The following is a 25136-nucleotide window of genomic DNA, read 5'->3' on the forward strand; positions in this document are numbered from 1 at the left end:
CCATCATAAAATATTGCCACATCTGTGGCTACATTAAGACCTTCACATATAAGACTGGAATATATTGTCTTTTTAGAAAGATTTATCATTGTGGATATTTGTTGACTTGAATATTTTTTCCATCTCCATTTTTTACCTCCTCATAAATATAGACAAATTACATACATTTCAGTCCTAGAGGATTTCAAATTTTTGTCACATCATATCACTTCAGAAGTTTGACAGAATACAAATAACAAGCAATAAAAATGGAGCTGATTTCTTGAGTTCACTCCAGGGTACACAAAGATAGGTCTGCTCAGAGAAAGAAGTCAAACAGTATATGAAGACAATTGGATCAGACTTGAGTTATGAGGGAATTCCAAATGATGCCCAACTCAACTGATGGTGAACAAGCTATTTTCAACTTATAGTTCCCCTGAGTCACCATCACAGGCAGTGGTGGCCTAGCACGACCTAGCACACGGGCTGCCTGAAATCCAAGAGAAAGAAAAAAAAAAAGAAAGGAGAAATTTATCTGCTGTTTATGACTCATACTTTGGTCTTATGTGACTCATAGTTTACTTTTCTCTAGAAGAAAATTAATATTAACTAGATGTGGGGCTTTCCATGAATATAGATGGTCAACACATTTTAAAATGCATGTAATGCAAATATTTTGCCTTCTTCCTTTTTTTTTCCTTTTAAATACATATGACTCAGAAAGTTTATATTCATGTAGCACCTGCTATGTCCTCTCTCACTGCATTTACGGTGTTATCTTGTAACCTACATTTTCCACCCATATCTGTCTTCCTGATTATAGTGTGAACTGGTTGTGGTCATTCGAATCCCTATCTTAATCACCATTGTATTCCAAATACCTAACAGGATTCTAGTATAAAGCTGGTATTCAATAAATGTTGATTGAGTAAGATACCAGAAAGCATAGTAAAACAGTTGATGATTGATAACTATCTGAAAATTAGATGAAAGCTCAATAAATACTCATTAAAATAGTTTATTATAAACAGTGCCTCTCAAGGAAAAACCTAGTTCTTCGGTCATGTGGGCTCTGACTTTTTCTCAATATTGTTCCTTTTTTTGTTTGAATATCTGATCAGATGAATGCAGACCTGACCAGACTTGTGTGTCTCTGTAACCTGCTGTAATATCTCAAAAAAAAAGCAATAATAATTCTGTCTTATATTACAGATCAAAAATCAAGTAAAACATTATCTAACACTATATAGTTCAATGAAAAAGAGCTCTACAGAGGTATTAGCTGAATGGACAATAAATGGACAATAAACTGAAATCAAGAAAGGTAGGGGAGCCTAGGTGGCACAGTCAGCATCTGCCTTTGGCTCAGGTCATGATCTCAGGTCAATCCCAGGGTCCTGGGATTGAACCCCACATCAGGCTCCCTGCTCAGTTGGGAGCCTGCCTCTCTCTCTCCCTCTGCCATTCTCCCTGCTTATGCTCTCTCACTTTCTTTCGCTGTCAAATAAATAAATAAAATCTTTTTGAAAGAAAGAAAGGAGGGCGCCTGGGTGGCTCAGTGGGTTAAAGCCTCTGCCTTCAGCTCAGGTCATGATCCCAGGGTTCTGGGATCAAGCCCCGCATCGGGTTCTCTGCTCCTTGGAGAACCTACTTCCTCTTCTCTCTCTGCCTGCCTCTCTGCCTACTTGTGATCTCTGTCTGTCAAATAAATAAAATCTTTAAAAAAAAAAAAAAAAGGAAAGAAAGGAAATAAGGTAAATTTCTTTCAAAATGGTATAAAACCTAATATTTTTATCATTCCCCATCTTACAACAAATGGATGTAAGTAGGCAGATGATACAGAAAATAGAGACACTTTTTAAGCCATTTTGTTAAAAGAAAAGTTATGTTTTTCTTTTAATTATTAATTTTTAATTAATTTTTTATTTTAATTATTTAAATATAGAATCCAGCCTCTCATTTGAATCCCAGTCACACCAGCATAGTCGAGGCCTACAGGCTCCTTTCCTAAAGGGACCGTTTCTAAGAGACGCTCATGCCTCTTTCCAGTTCATGTCCAATACCGCTGTTGGATTAATCATTCTACAAAATATGCTTGGTTATGTCACTCCTTTGTCTCCCATCTTTCATGGGTGTTTTTTGGCCTTTCAGAAAGAGGCTGAGCATGTCTCCTTTGACAGCTCCGCCATTGCCTTCCTGTCAGGCTCTTTTCCCCATGTCCCACATCACTTCTGGAACATAGTAAACAATTGCGGGCTTTACACATGTTCCTCATTCATTTGTTTAGTAAACATTGTTTTGTTGCTGAGCCTACTCTGTGCCACGCACTGTACTAGGTGCTGGAGGTGCGGAAATGAATTAAACACAGCCCTTTCTCCAGGAGCTCACAGCTTCCTGAAGAAGACAGACAAAATAGGGAGGACCATTCAACGCAAAGTGCAAACTGGAGTTTCAGAATGTCAAGATGATGCCTACACCAAGTCTTAAAAAATTGTGAGATGTGATCCTCCGTGCTCATTCTTCTTATAAAGATTTCCCTCCTTTCTTTGACTAGCTCCTACTTGTCCTTCAAACTCAGCTCAGGTGTTATTTCCTCCTGGAAGGAGCTGTTTATGTCCCTCTATGGCTTCCTTTTTTGGGGGGGATGGTCTTTGTGAAACGTTTTACGGGGGGAGGTTCTCACCTTCTGATCCTATCTTAGGCCAGCATATGATAAGAGGGTGACAGGAGCTCTGGTACCCAGAGGTGGCTCAGATGGAAACTGTAAGAACCATGTCCAAAGGCCAGCTCCTTGGTACTTCAATTTTCCCTTTATAAAATGGGACAGTGATGTTCCCTTCTAGGTCAGAAACACTGTTGGATAAAAGTGGGGCAAAAGCCACAAGAAAGAGGTTCTCCACCCCCAGAACATTCCTCAAAGCCCCGACCACATATCATGGAGCCAGAAAAAGGGAATTTGTCCTAGAAACCCTGTTTCCAGTGGTCCCTCCTAGGGGAATGTGAGAATGCAGCTCTCTCTGAATACCTGGAAGCTGGGGCAGGGACAAAGGGAGATTCGTATCTGGACAACATCTTGATTTTCCAGGATACAACTTCCTGTCTTATCTGCATGCACCACGCTGTATTTTTGTTGCTGGTTTGTGAGATCCTTTAGCAGAAGGGCTATCTATTTTTCTTCTAGCCCCAATGCAACCGTTCCCTATTTCTTGTTACATAGAGCCTTTCCATTAATGTTTTAGAGTAGGTTTTCAGTTACTTGTTTGATGAATTAAGATTTGTCATCTTAGAATTGAAAGGCATTTTAGCAGCTGTATGTGCCATTGTTCCATCAGTCAAAACCACAATTGATTCTATAATAGTCATAACAGGATGGACGTTTGGCTTTTGCTTAAATACATCTACTGTTAAGGAGTGCATTAGGTTCAAAGAAATATAGATAAATGCTATGACGTTCTATGGTAAGCCCATATACTTACTGTATTTGGAATAAGACTTCAGTCTAACCATATTAGAAGAAATCTCACAGGGCTTGCATTTGTGGAAGGAGAATTGTTCATCAGAATATGAAGGAATTGAATCGAAGAGATAAAGTAGTGGGAAGCAGCATCAATGATATCTTGTTTATAATTCTCCAGGTTTTCACCCTTTCTTCTGTCTTAAATAGCTAGAAGCAGATTCCTGTCATGGAAAACCATAAAGTCATTAATTTTTGCCTACATCCTTCTCTCTCTGCTTCACTTCCAATTCTCCATCCTTCATTTATTTTCTTTTCATGATGACCATTTTCTTCTCCAGCTTTTGGGCTTTTGTTTGGTGGTTTTTTGTTTTCAATTCTAGTATTTTGTGATAGATAACACCGCCTTCAAGTTTATCTAAGTTATAGCTCTCTAAAGAAATCTCTGAAGCATCTTTGCCTCAAGGACTGGTCATTGTTTTTAGATCGTAGCCACTTGACTACCCAGTCAGAGCCTTCTTAGATGTCCAGAACTAAAGGATCTTTACTCCATAGTAGTGCAAGGAAATACTTAGACCTAATTTTTCCTTGAGAATGTCTGTAATTCCATAGACACATGTTATTGGTAACCAAAAGAGATTTGTCTGACATGTCTAAAATCAGATTTTAAACTGGAAACATTTTAAGACAAAATCATTAATTGTCAAAATCCAAATTACAATTTCTCTGATGCTTCAGTTCATACTTATTTAAAGAAAACTTCAGTGCAATTCTTACGATTGAATTTCTCCCTGTATAGATAAGGATTGATGTATTGGTCAGTATTGTTCAATATTGATGTAAGGGTCAAAAGGTATTTGTTCAATGCTTTGTAGTTTGTTCCATGCATCGGAAACTAACATTTGGGTTTAGTGCCCTAAGTTTACAAAACTAGTAATTGGGAGAGTCAGGATTCAACCCTAATTTTCTGGTTGGAAATCTATTATTTCCTCCACCATATCTTGGTACCTAAGTGCTGCTCCTTAGCTAAATAACATCAGTAAAACCTAGAGCTTTAGAGCATTTTAATTAGTATTTATTTCAATTATGTATACAAGGTATGCATTAACCCTTTTATATACTGTGAAAGATGGGTCAGAAATAATGTAGAACTATGAAATAGAGGTTGTACCCCACGGTCACAGAAAGTATCTTACCAGTTCAGTGTGGTAGATTGTTATCAGTGGAACAGACTTATGAGATTAGTGTTACCTGGATGGACTTTCTAGTTCCAGTCCTTTCCACTAGTCTCACCACTTGGTGAAGAAGCAGACGATGATATGGATATTAGTGGATTTGGCTTTCATTCCAGATTTCCCAAGCAGGGTTTAACTTGGTGAAATATTTACTCTCTCTCATCTCAGTTTTTCAGTATGGGACAAACCACACACTGGATCCAGTTGCTAAAAATGTTTACATAAAAGGCATAAATAATAAATAATGGGTAGAGTTCATTGAGAACTTCCAAGTTATGTGGGATTATGCTTTATTTCTGTTTTGTAATTCCACCAATAACCTAATGCTGGGTTTTGTACAGTGTTCAATATCATAAGAAATAATGCAACTATCAACTCTCTTCATACAAATAGTTCATTAGACATGGTGTGTGATGATGAATGAATCCTCTTTATAGGTATTTTATAGTCAAGTCTGAAAAGAACAGAGAAGACATCAAACAAGTATCTGGATTCTCAACTTAGACCTTTTTTTTTTTCTTAATTTTTTATTTAATTTTTTATTTTTTATAAACATATATTTTTATCCCCAGGGGTACAGGTCTGTGAATCACCAGGTTTACACACTTCACAGCACTCACCAAAGCACATACCCTCCCCAATGTCCATAATCCCACCCCCTTCTCCCAACCCCCCTCCCCCCAGCAACCCTCAGTTTGTTTTGTGAAATTAAGAGTCACTTATGGTTTGTCTCCCTCCCAATTCCATCTTGTTTCATTGATTCTTCTTCTACCCACTTAAGCCCCCATGTTGCATCACCACTTCCTCATATCAAGGAGATCATATGGTAGTTGTCTTTCTCTGCTTGACTTATTTCGCTAAGCATGATACGCTCTAGTTCCATCCATGTTGTCGCAAATGGCAAGATTTCATTTCTTTTGATGGCTGCATAGTATTCCATTGTGTATCTATACCACATCTTCTTTATCCATTCATCTGTTGATGGACATCTAGGTTCTTTCCATAGTTTGGCTATTGTGGACATTGCTGCTATAAACATTTGGGTGCACGTGCCCCTTTGGATCACTACGTTTGTATCTTATGACCCAGCAATTCAACTTAGACCTTTTTCGTGCCACCAAGAACTTTTTCCTCAGATTTGCATGGAAAACAAAGAGAAGGGATAGAGAGTTATAGTCAGGTTAAAGCTTAAATTGTCAACAACTATTTAAGCTTTGAACTCAGCATTTGTAAGCAAAGATGTAGATTCTACATAAATTTCTAATACTGTTCGGGGTCAAAACAAGTTTCTGTTTTGCTATACTGATATGGATAGTAATAGTATAAAGCATAATAAGCCTACATGGAAAAGGGAAACAGTATTTATTAATTGTATTATATAACTAGTTGTTTTACTCTTTTGTAGCAGTACAAAATTACGATGCCAGTCTTTTTATTGAATTGGTACATTACATGATGACAGGGCAGAACATATCATAGAAAACATTCTAGAACTATCCGTGCCAAGAGCATTATAAAAATGGAGACATGCCTATCTGGCACAGAGTGTATTTTTCCTTTAGATTTTCCAAGTTTTCATTGTTTCTCCTTTTGCCAATTTTTGAGAGTATTTAATGTTGCCTAGTAATAACTATAATCAGTGACTATTTCTGTGCTTTGTGATCTTTTTAATATTGTAATCCAAAGAAAAACAGTGTGGTTTGTGGTCATATGGGAATCCTGAGAGAAAAAGTCCTACTCTGCTAAATGACATTTTCAGCATGCATCTAAATTAAATGTTAAAACATTCAATTACTTTCTTGAAAACTTTGCTACTTCAGAATATCACATGTTCACAACATGTTTATTAACCTACATCCATTTCTAAAATGATTTAATGGATAAAAAAATGTATAACTGGATTTGAGATATTTTAAGCAAATGTGCTTTTGTCCTAAACCGTTATTGAATGCCAAGGAGTATCTAAAATAAATATTCTAAAGACAGTTTGAAGATGTAGATTGACTGAGGACAAGTTACTGCTTTCAAAATACAAAGTGAATTTTACCACAAACAATGGGTAATTTTAACCATTCTTCTGAGATATTTCTGCCTCCCTCAAGTAGGATTAGACACAACAACAAACTGGCATATTACCAGGAAGCTGACTAAAAGCAGTCAGTCCTGTGATTGGACACAATTGCCTCCTCATAAATGTACCAGACTGAGGAAGTGAAAGCTTTAGCCTCTATTTATGAGAATGACATTGTGACCTATCAAGATAATTGTCTCAGAGACATCTGGGTCGCTTAGCTGGTTAAGTGGCTGCCTTCAGCTCAGGTCATGATCCCAGGACACTGGATGGATTTCTGCATTTGTATCCCTGCTCGGCGGAGAGCCCTCTTCTCCCACTGCCTGTGCTCCCCTGCTTGTGCTTGCTCTCTCTCTCTCCCTAACAAATAAATATATAGGTAAAATCTAAAAAAAAAAAAAAAAAAAAAAAAAATTGTCTCAACCTTCTACTTCAGTTATTCTACAGGGTGATTGTGCATGTAATACTATCACTCCCTGTTCTTTTTGAAATCCTGTGAAGCAGGCTTTCCTGGAAACATGAGGTTCCAAACTTTAGTATATCAGAATCACCTGTTGAACTTCTTAAACCAATTTCCAATCCCCATTTTCAGAAATTCTAATTTATTAGATCAATAGCAGAGGTAATTGGCTGAAAACACTTTAAGGTACATTGGAGTAGATGATTGCCGAATACTGTGTCAGTTTCATGATTTAAGTACTTTTTCTGAAATGAGACAAAATAGTTTATCTTAAAGATATTTCTAAACCTACATGTCACATGGTCTTTCTTATGTATACTAGGTCATGCTCAGGTCTAGTTATTCTTTGAACTTGGTGTCATTTTTTACACGGTCTTCAATGGAGTTAGAACTTGAGTCCAATGCTACCATGCCTGAAAATTAGATTCAAAACCATTGTCTTCTCACCCAGTGAGCTAGTGTTAGCCAAACATCCATAACGGTCAGAATGTTTCTCCATGTGTTTATCTCAAGGTGGGAGATTGATGATTAAGTCATTCAACATTCAACAAATATTTGAAGCCCATCTGAAGACTAAGTGGCATTTGGGCTGGTTTATATATTACTATCTGTGTTAGTTGTGTGCATCTAACTTTTGCATGGCCTTTTTCAGACTTTGAAAGAGACTTTGAAAGAGAAATATGAAAACCTCCAACTAAGTAGGTAGAAAATCAGAAAATGGTTTCTTTTTTTAGTACAATGTGTCTCTGCTTTGCATCTTTAGCCCTGAGAAAAGAAATTCATCCATAGCTTAGGAAGACATTAGAACTGTCAGGGACATTTTCTTCTAGGTGGTTCTGCTTACTTTTTATTTCTTCCCTTAAAATAGTGGAGAAAATGTGACAGTTGTACCTTCTTTTCTTCTATCTGCAAGCCCTCGGAGCATATGTGCTCAGGAACTTTTGTTTGATATGCTTGAATAAGTATATCTATGTGCTACTTGCTCTAAAGAACAGAAGGTATAAGAACTTTCAGAGTTTAATCAAACTATTTTTTTTTGCATGTACAATATTCCAGTAGTCCAATATTCCAGTAGTCCAATGATAAGTGGAAGTCCAGATGAAAACGACTCTTTTTAAACTAGTCTTTAAATGCTTTAGTTTTAATGTGCACATTTTAAACCATTAGGCAGAACCAACAAAAGTGTGGTTTTTCGCCACCTCCAATATAATAAGTCACATGTCATTTGAAAGTTACAATTCACTTATTAGCAACATTTGCTTGAATGGTAAAAGAGTATTCTAAGAAATATAGATAAAAGAGAAATACTATTTTTATGGGGCGACTTGGTGGCTCAGTCGGTTAAGCCTCTGCCTTCCCCTCAGGTCATGATGCCAGGGTCCTGGGATCAGGCCCCGTGTGGGGCTCCTTGATCAGTGGGGAGTCTATTTCTCCCTCTTTCTCTGCCCTTGTGCCCATTTGTGCAGTCTCTCTCTCTCTCTCTCTCTCCCAAATAAATAAATAAAATATTTTTTAAAAAGGAGAGAGAGAAAGAAATATAATTTTTTAAAAACCAGTAATGTTAGTTTTTCTAAGAAATCATATTTCTCATGAGAATTTCTTGACCTAGTAGTTATCTGAAAGATCTAGAATATTAAGATCTTATACATGTTTTGTGTAAAGAAAATTTAAGTTTATTTTGTATTTTATTCATTTTACATACATGAGGGATAACATGAGAGCTACTGTGTACTAAATTATAATACATAATTTCTTTAAAAAGTGATACCTTAAATTTTCAGAAGGTAGTAGGTCCAGTTATTGTTTATTTATAACATGTATTCTGCCTGATTTCAGAAAAGGTCTGATAAGTTTTACAATTAAATTATATATAAAATAAGAAATAGAACATAGTACCAAAGTCTTAGAAGGGGTAAATATTGTAGCTAAGCATTAAAGTTCCTAGTAATTAAAGGAAGATGTGGAAAGTGATAGATTATTTGATTGTCTAAGAAATATAAAAAATTGGCAAAATACATATCTTAATTTTAAATTACAATATAAATTAATTTATTGTGCATATCCTTGTGCTAGGTACAATCATATCACAAAAGGGTGTGTTTTCAAGAGTGTTTTACAGAATTAGAAGCAGACTTTTGGTTTGCCTCTAGGCAAGTCCAAATTTTTTTTCACAGGAAAACAAAAGTAACTATTTAGATATATATGAATTCATGTAAGTATCTGGATAGAGACTCAAGTAAAATCCCAGAGTTTTGAAACAGAGCATTACAGTCTTAGGCCTGGACAGTTTGAAAAGCAGATACACTTAAATACAATAGAATCTCAATATAGGAGAGATCAAATTATTGATACGGCAGTCAATATTCTAGAAATCTGATAAATAATAGTGGGGCTGCCTGATACACCCATCAAAAAGCTATAAAATGTATCTGTAAAAATCTATATTATCATATGAGATATAAATTTTTCTATTTATTAAGTAATTAAAAATTGGAATATATCTACCCTAAACCATGAACTTTTCTGCCAAACAGACATGTTTTATATGAAGTTAGTTATTTAATTTTTTTCTGTTTCTTTTTGTTGTTGTTGTTTTGTTGTTCCTTCCAGTGTTTCACTTATATATCTCTTCTCTTTCTTGGGATTACTTAGCTATAATTATCCAAGAGATTTGACTACTTATAAGGCTCCTGATTCAAGGTCATCTATGCATCACATCTACCTCAAAACAAAATTGAATAATTTTATGTAAATAGATAAGGAATTAATCCATATACCATTTCAACTGAGAACTTAATCTGTAGAAAGACTGTTTTCATTCTGGTTTTAATATGAGGTGATATACATTGAGTCTTCAATAGGTTAGAAATCTAATCAATACCAAGTCATATCATTTGGCTCCTATCCTTAGAATCAAAAGTCAATGACAGATTGCCAAATACTCATGAATCTTACATTTTTAAAAATAATTAGTCATTAAAGAAATGAATTGGAGTGTAGCCATGGTCAGTGGTTCAACAGCTGGGTTGAAAACATGTGTGCTTTTGCCAAAGAGTATTAGATTGAGAGAATAGACCTAAGGTTTATTGAGGGGAAAATGCTAGGATTTTAAGAACTAGAATTTTAAAAGGTGGAATTTTGATGAAAGAAGAAATAAATCTGTTCTTAGAGAGCTTTCAAATATCAAGAGGAAATGGTTGTATTAAAAAGGGTAAGGGACATCTGGGTGGCTCTGTCAGTTAAACTCCTGGTTTCAGCTAGGGTGGTGATTTCTGGGTTCGGGGATCAAGTTCCACATGCTCTCTGTGCTCTGCACTGAGTCTGCTTAAGATTCTCTCTTCTCCCTCTCTGCTCCTCCCCCTGCCCACACACTCTCTCTCTCTCTCAAATAAAATGAATAAATAAAATCTTTAAAAAGAAGGTTAGCAAAGATTGAAGCTTACCACTCAAGTCCATGACTGACATTTTTGGTGGCACAAGATTTTCTCCCAGCTTTCTTTCCAACTGTGTATTTTAATTGAGATGAATAATGGGGCCTTGCAATATGCGGTATAAGAGCAATGATATGATCAAGTCACGCGAGTATCTCATACTGATATAATGAGAAATTTGAACTCGTGGATCTCTTTCTTAAAAATCCATATTACAGGTAGCTGTATCCCCATTAATACTGGCATTTGCGTTTAGCTCTACCAGGTAAGATTCCCATTGGAAATAAATGTCTCGGGCTTAGTACGTTTCTATTCAACTTAATAATTCCCTTGCCCACATTCTCAAACTACATATTTGGAAGGGAGGTAGGGGGAAGGATTCAGGCAGCTTTTCAGTTTAATAATCAAACCAGGTGATTGTGTGGTAGATTCCCCCCCCCCCCCCCCCCCGCAGCTGTTCAGCTGTTAGGGGCAGTTAGGATCTGTGATCTTTGTATGGAAAGAGTCTTTCTCATTATACGAGAGGAATGGAATATCACAATTCCTGGTACCCCACAACTTTCCTTTTATAGATTTGGAGGGGATTGGAGTTTATCTCAGCTTTCTTATCTTCTTTAATACTACATTCACAGTTTTGGGGGAGCATCAGATAAAAGTAATACATCAGGAGGAAGAAATTAAAAGATGCTGTGATCTCCTGTAACTATATTGTAATACCATTGTGAAGAGTGGAGATTATCTATGACCCCAAAACATGGATTAGGGATTTAAGTGAAATTTACTATGAGTGGGTAGTATTTTAATAATACTACATTGCGATTGTAAGAGAGTGTGGCCGAAGAGTGTCTCCTTTGATTCCAGCAGCTTTTCAGTACAGCAGATAAATATCTTTCCAAATCACATTTTCTGTCAAAGTCGTTTTGTCAGAGCAATGCTGATTATAGCTTAAAATCTCCTCAAATGTTGTCACTTAGTAGATGGTTAGACTTTGTACATTTCTAATACCCAACAAATAAGAAAGTGATGTCTGATTAATCTGCGAGCATTTTACCTTGTATTATCTGAATAGTCTTATCAGGAAGTCAGATGATGCATTTTAGATAATTAATTCACTGTATTTGTGCCACTGACATTAATTAAAGCAGCATGGCCACCCAGCTTTTTCTTTTTCCAAAATGAGCTTTTTTTTTTTTTTCTTGGAAATATCACCTTTCATTGATTAATTGAAAAGAAAGAATACAAAACTCTAAAGCATTTACCATTAAGGAGTTTACGATTTAAATGCTTGGTGTCTTGAAAACAAAGTATCTTAACATTTTAACATTTAACATTTAATATTAACACTTAACATTTAAGTGGATGATAATCAAGTGATACTCTTCCTCAGTCAGGCATTGTTTTTTTAGGTCCAAGGTGAGGAATTTTTGTCACGGACAGATTTTTTTCCAGAGAGCCCTGGGGGAAAAACTGCCAACTTAAACTGGGAGTTTAGGTGTTTATATAATTTTATTTACTTTGAAAATCTGTGGCTAGGATAGTCTCAGCATTAAACAAAGGCTAAAATCCAAACCTAAGCATTTCCCAAATCTTTTTGAACATGTTAATAAACACGGCATCAGAAAAAGTTTTCTATGGCCAATTGGTTGGAATGCTTTGGACATCTCTGGCCCTCCCTGAGATTCCAAAATTCCAGTAACATATCAAAAGCCCTCTGAAAGATCAAGTTATACACATCCCTATGACTCAGCGTTTCTCAAGCTTATTTGCACATGTAAGCATTGACAGTTTTCCCCCCCCAAAACACATCCCAAATCTAATCAAGAAATTACATCTGACGCATTTCAATAGAGGAATTATTCTATCTATACATGACCAATATTTTTCAAAGTCATCAAAAACAAGGAAAGTCTGAGAAATTCCCACAGCCAAAGGAAAACTAAAGAGACGTGAAAAGAAATGTTAATGTTTGCAGGATGGAATTCTAAAGCAAAAGAAAAAGGAAATTGCAAAAATTAAAAAGGAAATCCCAGTAAACTAGGGACTTCAGTTAATAAGAATATATTAATATTTTATAATTATAACTAAAGTACCATACAGAGGTAAGATTTTAGTAACAGGAAATTGTATACAAGGATGCATAGAAACTCTTTGTACTGTATCTGCTTAGTATTTCTGTAGATCTCGTAGTGTTCTAAAATGAAAACCCATTAATTTTTTAAAGTGGTATTAACAAGGCATATACTTCTTTTGGAGAAACTTCCTACTTACAGGTATTCATTCAGCATGCAAAATAGACTGGACAGTGTAAGAATATGGAAATTTTAATTGAGCTATTTTGGGAAAGGAAACCAAGGCATGTAAAGATAAGGATGCCAAGCCAGCATCTTGAATACGAAAGTCACAACTGGAATCCAGGTTATTTCTTCAATCCATTAGACTTATGAAGGTGCCACGACAGTTAAGAAAAAAATATAATCCTCACACTCCTGGATGAGGTCCTTTGATATTTGACTGGAAGACAATGGCAGACTGCATTCTAGAATATTGCAGAATCATCCTTATAAGGATGGAGTAGAGTTTTCAGGTATATACATGGAGTGCTGAATTCTGAGAGTACACTCCTGCCATTGGGCTTCTGCATCTTAGACATTTGCCATGTCTGCCTTGGAACATTCTTTCAGTTCTAAATAATACCTGTAGACATTTGCAAGTAACTCTCGTTGTACTCATCATGTTTTCAGCCTCTGGTTCCTATAGTAATAATTCCAGAAAACTACTTAAAATATTTTATGTATAATGATTTCTGGTATGATTGGTAGTATCATTCTAATAACAATAACAAAGATAACAACTGCTATTTATTGAGCATGACTGGGACTGTGCGGAGCCCTTTATATTTTTCTGTTCACCTTTTGTCTACGGCCATACCACCCTGAACGCGCCCGATCTCGTCTGATCTCGGAAGCTAAGCAGGGTCGGGCCTGGTTAGTACTTGGATGGGACACCTTTTATAACAAACAATAAACTGGACATTGTTGTCCTCACTTTACAGATGAGGAAACCCTTCTGTGGATCCAGTTCATTGCACATTGTTAGTGATGTAAGGATGCTCCTTGGCTTATTCACAAGTCCTTCAATCAATGTTTCAAAAGCTAAACTTCTGGGGCACCTGGAGGGCTTAGTGGGTTAAGTGCCTGCCTTAGGCTCAGGTCATGATCCTGCATCTTTGGATGAGTCAGGCTCTTTACTCAATGGGAAGTCTGCTTCTCTCTCTGCACCTCCCCATGCTCCTGCTTTTTCTCCCTCACTTTGTACTCTCTCTGTCTCTCTCTTGCTCTCAAATAAATAAATGAAATCATATAAATTAATTAAGTAAGTAAGTAAAATAAATAAATAAATACTAAACTTCTCTATCCTTTTAAAATATGTTCTTAGGAACAATAAATAGAACCTTATGGGAAAGAATCTGGTGGGAGGTTTGGTATTGTAGTCAAATTAGTTTAAACAGTTAACTCATCCAGCTGTCCTGGAATGAATAGAAAACTAGAATTAGAACCTGAAGAAAGCATTGAAATTAAGTTAAAAAAAAAAAAAGACAAATACTTGTTAGGAATCTGGTAGGAAAACTTACTTTCTATGTAACTTAATTTATTTGTGATGTCTCTAAACAGAGCTTAGTAACAGGAGGTAGATTAATTTTAAAACAATCTTGTTGCTTCTTTGGAGTTTTTTACTTGTTACTGTTTTTGAAAACAGGAAAGTGTTCTTAGTTTCCCTCAGAGACAGTCATTGCCTATGTCATTATTGGCAATGTGGAGACAATAGGCCAACCATGAGTCTACCTTGCTGGCAACAGTTTTCTAGAACTGAGTGATGAAACACCTTTTCTTGACTATATCTCTAAACCTAGTGGTATCAGCGTGGAAATGAAGGCTATGCAATTTCTACCACTCACTTAACATGTGGAGAACACCCATTCCGTGACTTATTCAAACTTTACTATAATTTATAACTACCTGATATATGTCAGTGATTCAACTTGTCCAGATCTGATTTGACTTACCTGTGAAATAACATTATAAGGTAGGATGTGGGGCTAATACTGTATTTTTTATTCTTTCTCTATGTAAGATTTATACTAAGAGAAAATCTTAGTACATCTATATATACTCTTAATCTGTAGATAAGGTTTAGGAAAATTTGCTAAAAAATTAAGTCAAAGGGGCACCTGGGTGGCTCAGTGGGTTAAGCCGCTGCCTTCGGCTCAGGTCATGATCTCAGGGTCCTGGGATCGAGTCCCGCATCAGGCTCTCTGCTCAGCAGGGAGCCTGCTTCCTCCTCTCTCTCCTTCTGCCTGCCTCTCTGCCTATTTCTGATCTCTCTCTGTCAAATAAATAAAAAATCTTTAAAAAAAAATTAAATCAAATCTCTCTTTTAATATACAGTATCCAGGAAAACATATCTACCTCTGGTTTGAATTGAACACCTTTGAAATGGAAAGGACTACTACGTTAGACAATGCCTTTTCTAGAGTTTGGGGAGAGTTGTGTTTTTAAGAGTACTTGGAGTGATCTTCCCTAATTCATCTTTCCCCTTAGCTATTTGTTTTCTTGCCTTTTTCTACCCAATGTCTTCATACTGCTGTTTCCCCTATCCTGAAGGATTCTTCAACTCTACTGTACAGTCAATAACATAAGTCAATGAAAGTTATAGATCTCCTTAAATGCTAAACAGTGGTTTAAAGTAAATTGAAGTGATGGTGGTCACATAGTAAAGGAATAGATAAGCCAGAAAATATCTGTTAAAAAAAAAAAAATACAAGGTATGAACAATAACTATTTGCTTAATATTAACAGTGGATTATTAAGCATGTTTTTTTGGCCATAGCTAACCATTGAGTTTGCTCTAAGTTTTCCTTGTTTTAGGAATAGTCATATCAGATCAGATTTTCCCAAAGTGATGGCGACTATTTTTCTGATTCCAATCTCAGGAGAGGTCGCAGGGCGTGGAAGAATGGCAGATGATCGGAAAGATGAAGCAAAGGCGCCTCACTGGACCTCCGCTCAACTAACAGAGGCATCGGCTCACCCACATCCACCTGAGATTAAGGACCAAGGCGGGGCAGGGGAAGGACTTGTCAGAAGCGCCAATGGATTCCCATACAGGGAGGATGAAGAGGGCGCCTTTGGAGAACATGGGTCACAGAGCACCTATTCAGATACCAAAGAGAATGGAATCAACGGAGAGCTGACCTCAGCTGACAGAGAAACAGCAGGTAACTAAGGGCTCCTCTGTGCCCAGGGCTGGCTTCGTGCTTTGAAGTCTGTTTCATCCGAAAGTGAATTAATTTACTGCAATGATCCTCTGTCACTAGTGCTAGGACTGAAATTCCAGTCAGTCAGGGGAAATAGACACCAAAAGAAGAGAATAATCTTGGGAACTAGCCCGACATTCCCCCAAATTAGTTGTATTCTTCATCCCCTCTCCCTATTTAGTTTTTACCACGTTAGATTTAATAGACACGTGGCTCAGTGTATGTGTGTTTTGCTAGTAACTGTCAGCTTTTTAGGTCACGGAAAGAAAATTTCACAAATAGGTACTTATTGATTCTCTTGAATAATATTGGACCTAAATTTGATTGACTGAATAGAAGCATATTTACTTTTGGGGGCAGAAAGCAATTTGGAGTCTATCTCCCAGCCTTTAAAAAAAAAAGAGAGAGAGAGAGATTGAGGTACCTGGCTGGCTCATTTGTGGAGCATATAGACGTTTGGTCTTGGAGTTGCGAGTTCAAGCCTCATGTTGAGTGTAGAGATTACTTTAAAAAAAAAAAAAAAAATCCTTAAGGAAGAGAGAAAGAGAGTGAAAGAAAGGAAACAAACACACACACATACATAGGAACCATTCCATACTTCCTCAGAGAGTTTTGTAAGAAGTAATATTACAGATGCTTGAAGGAGAACATAATTTGAGTTACTCTTAAGTACTTCCTTTCAAAGTATAATTTCTACCAATAGTCCTCTTTCTTCTGTCATTGATAATATCATCATTGATGGTATGGTCATTATAACATGTAAACAGCACTAGGAAACACTTGCTTGCACTGTATTTGTCACCATCATTTACCTTTTTTCTGTAATCAGAATGTAATGTGTTTGAACACAATAACTTACAGACATGCCACTCCACAAAGAGTAGGTGAACTGCAAGTAATAGGAAAGACTGTGACCCCTTCACAGTCATCTCTTGCTTATTCAAACCCTGATTTCCTGCACGCTTTCTCAATTAGACAGCAACACTTCTCAACTGTACACTTTGTTCAAAAAATGTATTTAAATTTCAGTGGGTATGATTAAGGGCATCTCAGATAACTGAGGAACAATTACATAAGGACATAGTGTAATTTTTTTAATCCCCTCATTCAATAAACTACTGTTGAGCCTTTTCTATATGTAAGATGTACCAGCTTCTGTGCCAGGGCTCGTGCAAGGTATGTCTTCAACCTTCACAGAGCAGATGACCCAGGAGCAGACATGGTTCCTGTGCACACAATTCAAATGTGAAACACAATGTGTTCTATGCTAAACCAGCAGTATAGAAAGGCAACGCTGACAAGGGATCGTTTCTACTTAAGACCAAATTTCCCAAAGTGTGCACAGAAGCATCCTGAAAAGTCACAGCAAACTCACAGGGCGATGGCAGAGTATTTTAATTGCTCAAAGGGAAACACAGTGATACTTAGCATCTGTTAAACACTGCCGGACCTCAAGACAGTTCACAGTTTCGACATTTGATCACACCACATTCCTTTTTAAGACTTATCTATGTGAAGTCAGATTTTTGGCAGTTGCCGTAATAAGAAGCAAGGATCCTGCAGAAACTCATGTGGAACAGGAGAGGAGAGTGAGTGTGCAATCTAATTCAAGCATTTGTGAATCTGTGCAGTGCTCAACAGGCACATATGGCCTGGTAGTAAGAAACTGTGGATACAACTGAAATAAAAATGTTATTTTTGCCTTTCACGGTCACAATGAGGATTAAATGAGATGGTGAAGTGTACAAAGTCAACGGATCATAGAAGAGCATCTATTAATTACCATTATTGTTATTGCTGGTGGTGGTCCTGTCGATATGGACAACAGGGCACTCTTGATCAAGGCATCTCTTTATACTGCTGAGGTCAATATAGCTTGAACAAGGTAGGACTTGGGTGTCAGGAGAACTAAGTAGGAAGGTTTTGAAGAAATTGAGGCATGAGGAGATGAGGACATGCTGGAGCAAAATGACTGTGGGGAAGACAAAATAACATGATAGGCCAAGATTTTTCTCATCATCCTATCCAACAACACCCGCTGTTGCACTTCAAATGCTCAATTAATGTATGTTGAATGAGTGCGCGAATGAATGCCAAAGAAAAAAAGAAAGTCCTTTTCAAATTAATGGTGACACTACTGAAAAGTCTTATCTTACCAGTTGAACCTTACAGATAATGATAGCAGCTTGTAATACACTAAAGAAAAAAGTCGCTCTGTGTGCTCGGTCAAGCGGTGAAGAGCCAACATCACTCCCTATTTCTTTTTAGTAGTCTTAATTATTTAAGAACATCAGAAAAATCGCTTAGCCGGGTCAGTGTGTCTCCACCTGCTTCTCTGAGAAAATAGTATAAATTATAAAGAGCCTAACAGATGTTTCTCTTAATTTATGAGTTCAGGATCATTCAGAGTTCATTTTGAACTCAATTCATCACATTTCACTTGAATCTTATCTTACTCTTCAGACTCTAACTCTGCTATATGTATGTTCATAGTGACAAAAGTTGTAAACAGCCAACTGTGGGTTACCAGAGTAAGATGTACAATCCAAACTAGGGTATGATTTTACATGAACCTCCCTCCAGATATAATAAGACATGTAGTAAGTCCGTATAATGCGGAAAGCCGTAGGGAAGAAAATATACAATATTGTCTCATACCTACAGAGGATGTGCCAGTGATAAGTTAATGTGCAATTAGATTTCTCCCCAAACTTTAGCTTAAAATAATAGTACATTTTATTATTGATGGTTTATACATAACAAAAATCATTCCCAGTAAGAAGTGTTCTTAAATCTGAAATATGGTCTTTAAAAATCCTATCCTTTGATGGTAGGGTTTATTAACATGAACTGACACTGTATTTTGAGGTTGTTATTTTAAAGAGGGCCAGAGGAGCAATTCATTAGCCTCCTCTTTTACCATTCACATGTAATCTGTCAGTATTTTGCATTTTTCCCTTAGAAAAGATACTTCTCGGGGGCACTGTTAACGTGGCATACTTTCCAGTAACATCAGGTCTTCAGCTATATGCTGTGGTGTCCCGGCCACTACTGGTTGAATCCAAAGATCTTTCTTCTCTCCTACTTTGCTGTAGTCCTCTCTTCATTGTTAGAAACAAATTTATCCACAAGATTGCTTATTTTTACTCATCTCTAAAAGAAAAATCACATAATAAATGCAACCCAATTACTGCATCTCCCTCGCCTCTTCGTTCATCAGGCGGACTTACTTCAACCAAAGATCAGACCCCGTCCTTTCTCATCTACACTTTTCGATGTTCACCTTCATTCCTGGGTCATAGTAATTTTTAACTTTTTTTTTTTTTTATAAACATATATTTTTATCCCCAGGGGTACAGGTCTGTGAATCACCAGGTTTACACACTTCACAGCACTCACCAAAGCACATACCCTCCCCAATGTCCATAATCCCACCCCCTTCTCCCAAACCCCCTCCCCCCAGCAACCCTCAGTTTGTTTTGTGAAATTAAGAGTCACTTATGGTTTGTCTCCCTCCCAATCCCATCTTGTTTCATTTATTCTTCTCCTACCCACTTAAGCCCCCATGTTGCATCACCACTTCCTCATATCAGGGAGATCATATGGTAGTTGTCTTTCTCTGCTTGACTTATTTCGCTAAGCATGATACGCTCTAGTTCCATCCATGTTGTCGCAAATGGCAAGATTTCATTTCTTTTGATGGCTGCATAGTATTCCATTGTGTATATATACCACATCTTCTTGATCCATTCATCTGTTGATGGACATCTAGGTTCTTTCCATAGTTTGGCTATTGTGGACATTGCTGCTATAAACATTTGGGTGCATGTGCCCCTTTGGATCACTACGTTTGTATCTTTAGGGTAAATACCCAATAGTGCAATTGCTGGGTCATAGGGCAGTTCTATTTTCAACATTTTGAGGAACCTCCATGCTGTTTTCCAGAGTGGCTGCACCAGCTTGCATTCCCACCAACAGTGTAGGAGGGTTCCCCTTTCTCCGCATCCTCGCCAGCATCTGTCATTTCCTGACTTGTTGATTTTAGCCATTCTGACTGGTGTGAGGTGATATCTCATTGTGGTTTTGATTTGTATTTCCCTGATGCCGAGTGATATGGAGCACTTTTTCATGTGTCTGTTGGCCATCTGGATGTCTTCTTTGCAGAAATGTCTGTTCATGTCCTCTGCCCATTTCTTGATTGGATTATTTGTTCTTTGGGTGTTGAGTTTGCTAAGTTCTTTATAGATTCTGGACACTAGTCCTTTATCTGATATGTCGTTTGCAAATATCTTCTCCCATTCTGTCAGTTGTCTTTTGATTTTGTTCAGTTTCCTTTGCTGTGCAAAAGCTTTTGATCTTGATGAAATCCCAATAGTTCATTTTTGCCCTTGCTTCCCTTGCCTTTGGCGTTGTTCCTAGGAAGATGTTGCTGCGACTGAGGTCGAAGAGGTTGCTAGGCAGCCCATCTTTGATCCTATATGCTGAGACTGGGGAAAGGGAGAGAAGGGAATTCTACAAGGCGGTAATATTTTACATTCTATTTCTTTATGGATTCCTCTTCTAGATTTCACCTCGTTCCTCACAATGTAAAGCTAATCCATAAAAAAGTAGATAGAGGGGCACCTGGGTGGCTCAGTGGGTTAAAGCCTCTGCCTTCGGCTCAGGTCATGATCCCAGGGTCCTGGGATCGAGCCCCGCATCGGGCTCTCTGCTCGGCGAGGAGCCTGCTTCCTCCAATCTCTCTCTCTGCCTACTTGTGATTTCTGTCAAATAAATAAATAAAAATCTTTAAAAAAAAAAAAAAGGTAGATAGAATTATTTGCTCACCCATTTTAGCATCACTTTGGCTACGTCAAGATTTTTTTCTTACATGTATACACTAACCTTTTTGGAAGCCATGCCACAAAAGCCCCCAGAACAAAGCCAGAAGCCATAAAGAATCTAGTCAGTTAGGAAATCGATAATTATGAGATTAAAAACATCATTTTTTACATTTGTTTTTTTTACCGAAGTAGAGCGGACATACAATGCTACTTTAGTTTCAGGTGTACAACATAGTATTCAGCTTCTCTGTATTGTTGTTATTATGCTCTCCTTCCCACAAGTGCAACTCCCATGTGTCACCGTGCAATGCCATTACAGTGCCACTGACAGGGTTCCCTGGACTATACCTTTTATTCCCACGACTTACTAATTCCATAACTAGAAGCCTAAACATCCCCCTCCTTCCCCCATTGTGTTCCTTCCCCCTACCCCATTCCCCCTGGTTAAATCAGTTCTCTATATTTATGAGTCTCTTTCTGCTTTTTGTTTGTTTTAAAACTGTCATTTTTAAATTGTCTTCCAAAGTGTGAATCATAATAGGCTTGTAATTTTATCATTATGGGAAAAAAGCAAGAGGCCCACATTTGGTACCACCTGAGAGTTCCAAGTCTGAGTGAAAATTAGGAGATCAATCTTTAAGTTTCTTATCTGAGAGTGCGGCCCAAACTCAAATTAGATTCCTATCAAAATAACCAGAAGAAGGCATCTGGGTGGCTCGGTCAGTTAAGTGGCTGCCTTTGGCTCAGGTCACAGTCCCAGGGTCCTGGGATCAAGCCCAGTGTCGAGCCCTGTGTTGGGCTCCCTCCTCTGCTTCTCTCTCTCCCTCTGCTCCTCCCACTGCTTGTGTGCCTTCTCTCTCTCTCTCTCTCTCTCTCACTATCAAATAAAGGAATAAAATCTAAAAAAAATAAAGATAACTGGAGGAAACCAGTGAGACCACTTTTCACAGGCGTAGTCACCCAACCGAGATCACATGACTACAGCCAGACCGCAGGTCCCCTGCTGCATAGACCAGTGCGCTGTCCACTACCCTACATTGCCAGATCCAGAATGCGACAGCCAGCTGTCACGGCTCTCAATGACAGCCCCCTTCTATTGTAGAACACCTCATCCATGGACCTTTAAACACAACAGAAAACCATAACTTTAGTCTTGGTTTTCAGTATGAGTGGAGCAGGAAAGGAGGCAGTTCTTGGAAGTGTGTAGATGCCACAACCCTGAAGTATTGAAAAATCATGCTCCCGTGCTTTTGACTATCCCGAGGCACAATGCTTTTAACATGAGTAGAAAACACCAGAATATAAAGTGCCTTTGTGGTCAGCAAAAGCCAATATCAGCTATCTCTTGGAGTAAATTTAAAGACTAAAGGACATTTCCTCAGTTCCCGCCCCTGGTTCCCCAAGGCTGCTTTGTTTTCCCAGCATTCCAGGAATCCTCTTCTGGTCTGCTCCCTCCTGAAGCAGTGAGATCTGGAAAAGCTCTTGCACACTATCGCTTTTCCAGAGCTTACCAATGGAGCTGTGCCTTTGGAAGCCTTGACTTGCCCTTTCACATCCCCATAACTCAGGCAGCCAAGGGATAAGTGTATCCTTGCTGGAATTGTAAGTTTCGGCTTAAAAATATGTGACGGCGGGAAAGTTGGTCATCATTTGTGTGCAGAAAGCTGAATATACCTTTAAGCTTCTCTCTGTTTCCCTTTCCAGTCTTGGAAAATTCAAACCTGCCTTTTCTTACCTCTCTCGTCCTTCCCACTTCCATTCCCAGATTTGAGATTTACGAGGAGCAGTCACCATCCCTTTTAAAATATGGCATATTGTATATGATATTATATTAATGTGCGCAGTGCCAGAAAAGTGCAGAACCATTTCTCCTGTGAAACGACTAAAGCCGTCTGCAGCACCCTGCAAGGCAAACACAGCGACCTAACAAGACTAGAGGTTGCAGATTTGCCTTTCCTTGTTGCCATGGCAACCACTCATCGCTGCCGCTGCCATTTCCCTGAGCTCTGCGGAGAGAGGAGCGTGCAGAGTTATTTAGCATTCAAGGGTGGATCTGCAGAAAAGCACACGGCCTCACCGCGAAGCCTCTGGGCCTGGCGGCGCCGATGGAGGAGTAGAGAAAATGGGGATCTTGTCAATGTCTTCCTTGAACAGTTCGGCATCTGGGGTTAGAAAGAGTAAGAAGGACAAGGATTGATAAAATTCCGTCAGGTTTGCGTTTGTCATGTTTGCTTTGTCCTGTGTGGTCTCTACCATTTGAAGCAGATTTGGGGTATGAGCTTTATTATAATATGTGGCTTCTCTTGTTGGTCAAGAGATGGGTCAGTACCTAACTGAGCATTAACTTACATGGGCATTCTAGTAAAGAACTGCATTTCTTCCTCTTGGTAAGATAGGAGCTTATATATAGTAGGTATTGCTAGTTAGAGCTTAAAGTGTTTCCACAAAGTGCAGGAAGACAGGCACCAGATAATGTTGTTTACTTGAATGTGCAGTTATATATAAGGTAGCTCTTCCTATAAAAATCCACTTCACGTCTATCTTTGCTCTACAGCACAAGTCTTAAAGTAGATGAGGTTTGTCTTAAGCCAATAATTCTGAATCAAAATATAAGGAAAACTTGGTTCCTCTAGACTTCTTTTAATTAAACCCAATGACTCAACAAATTAAAACGTGTTTTTGTTCCTTGGAATTTTAATTGCCTACAAACACTTCCAGTTGTGAAGAGCAAGGCTGTATCTAACACAATGTAATATGATATTTAAAAATTAAGGTTAATTTGCATACACATTTACTCCCATATATATTCTTCCAGAAAATTCCTCCCATGCTCTTGCTGGAAATCAGTCTCGTTTCTTTACCGTTTTGTTTTACACTAAATGTCAGAACCACAATCATAAGCACTAAACAAAAAAAGGTGTTTTATCATTCTCTTTGGGCCACTGATACTTTGAAAAATATTTTATTGAGCTTGAATCTTAGTGCAACGGATTTGAGCAAGAACAATTCAGATCTACTGGTAAAATTCTATCTGGCTTGTTTTTAAATGTAAATATAAATTAATTATCATTGTATTTTCTTAATTGACCCTCCCTCCTGATTCTGTATTTTAAAGACTTTATCAAATTTCCTCCTCTCTAATTTGCTATCACATTCTGTCTTTTTTTTTTTTTTTCTTTTTAGGTATTCCCATTTTTTGAGGTTTTAAAATCTCCACTTGGGGAAAAATTCTAAATGTTTCATAAAACCTTTTTTATTTGCAGTGAGCAGATTTTGAAAATAATCAGTCATGAAAGGGAGTCTTCCTGGATTCATTTTTGGAAAACCTAAGCCTTTGTTTTGTTGAGGATTAATTATTCCCTTTATCTGTCTCTTGCTATATATCTAAGAATTCTCTCCTCACAAAAGAAAAGGGGAAAAAAAGAGAGAGAACTTTTTTTTTTTTAAAGATATTATTTATTTATTAACAGAGAAGGACACAGCGAGAGAGAGGGAACACAAGCAGGGGGAATGGGAGAGGGACAAGCAAGCTTCCTGCCAAGCAGGGAGCCCAATGTGGGGCTCGATCCCAGGACCCTGGGATCATGACCTGAGCCAAAGGCAGACACTTAACAACTAAGCCACCCAGGTACCCCAGAGAACAACTTTAACAGTAATTTGCAGCAAATGAATTGCTCTAATATCTTGAGAATATATTAATCACTGATCAATAATGTATTTTTTGAAAGGAATAACATATATATATATACACATTGATTTTTTTGCTTGCATGTACCTGAGACAAGTACCTGCCACAGTATACCAAATACCACCTCAGGGGCTGACTCTGGCTTCGTTGTTACTGCTGCTAAGAGGTTAGGAGACTGAGGAGTAGCTCACAGTCATGACTCCTCTCTCTCTCCTCCCCAAGCTACTGGGATGAACCGACTCTCTCTGCTTCAGTTTTCCTCTCGCCCTCATTCCCTCACACTTCACTGCTCCTCAGCACATTACATAAAGCACGTGCTTTGCCTGTCAGGGGAGTCTGGAAATTCATCTCTGGAGCAGATGAACAGAACAACTGGTGCCGCCTTGCAGATCTGGCCGTGAAAGCATGATCTGACTTGGCATCCTGAGTCCTGAGGGGGAAAGGCCACTGAGCTGCTTGCTGCCTGCTCGCGGAGTGGCTCATCTCCCAGCAGCAGTCATCGTTCAACAACACACACAGGAAATACAACTCAAAACCCAGTCAAACTGTTGAACAAAGAGGGAGGCACATCTATGTCCCAGGCTCTCGTTGCAACCTTGAACAGATATGCAAATGCTAAGTGGTTATTAGAACACGGAAATGGGAATAAAATGTCTGTTTTTACAACTGATTTCGGTA

At 38.0% G+C, this 25136-nt stretch overlaps 1 protein-coding gene and 1 pseudogene across 25 annotated transcripts in view; both read left to right on the forward strand.

The window, feature by feature from the left end:
* Positions 1-25136, forward strand: part of MAP2 (microtubule associated protein 2) — a 291469-nt gene that overhangs the window by 197711 nt on the left and 68622 nt on the right. For all 25 annotated transcript variants that reach the window (XM_032354613.1, XM_032354623.1, XM_032354622.1 and 22 more), the window contains one exon: positions 15624-15908. In XM_032354613.1, the coding sequence (XP_032210504.1) occupies positions 15647-15908 (262 nt within the window). In that variant the 5' untranslated portion in view covers positions 15624-15646. The remainder of the gene's footprint in view (positions 1-15623; positions 15909-25136) is intronic.
* Positions 13548-13674, forward strand: LOC116597924 (annotated as a pseudogene).

The sequence above is a fragment of the Mustela erminea genome, chromosome 8 (genome assembly GCF_009829155.1).
Source record: "Mustela erminea isolate mMusErm1 chromosome 8, mMusErm1.Pri, whole genome shotgun sequence".
Taxonomy (NCBI): Eukaryota; Metazoa; Chordata; class Mammalia; order Carnivora; family Mustelidae; genus Mustela; species Mustela erminea.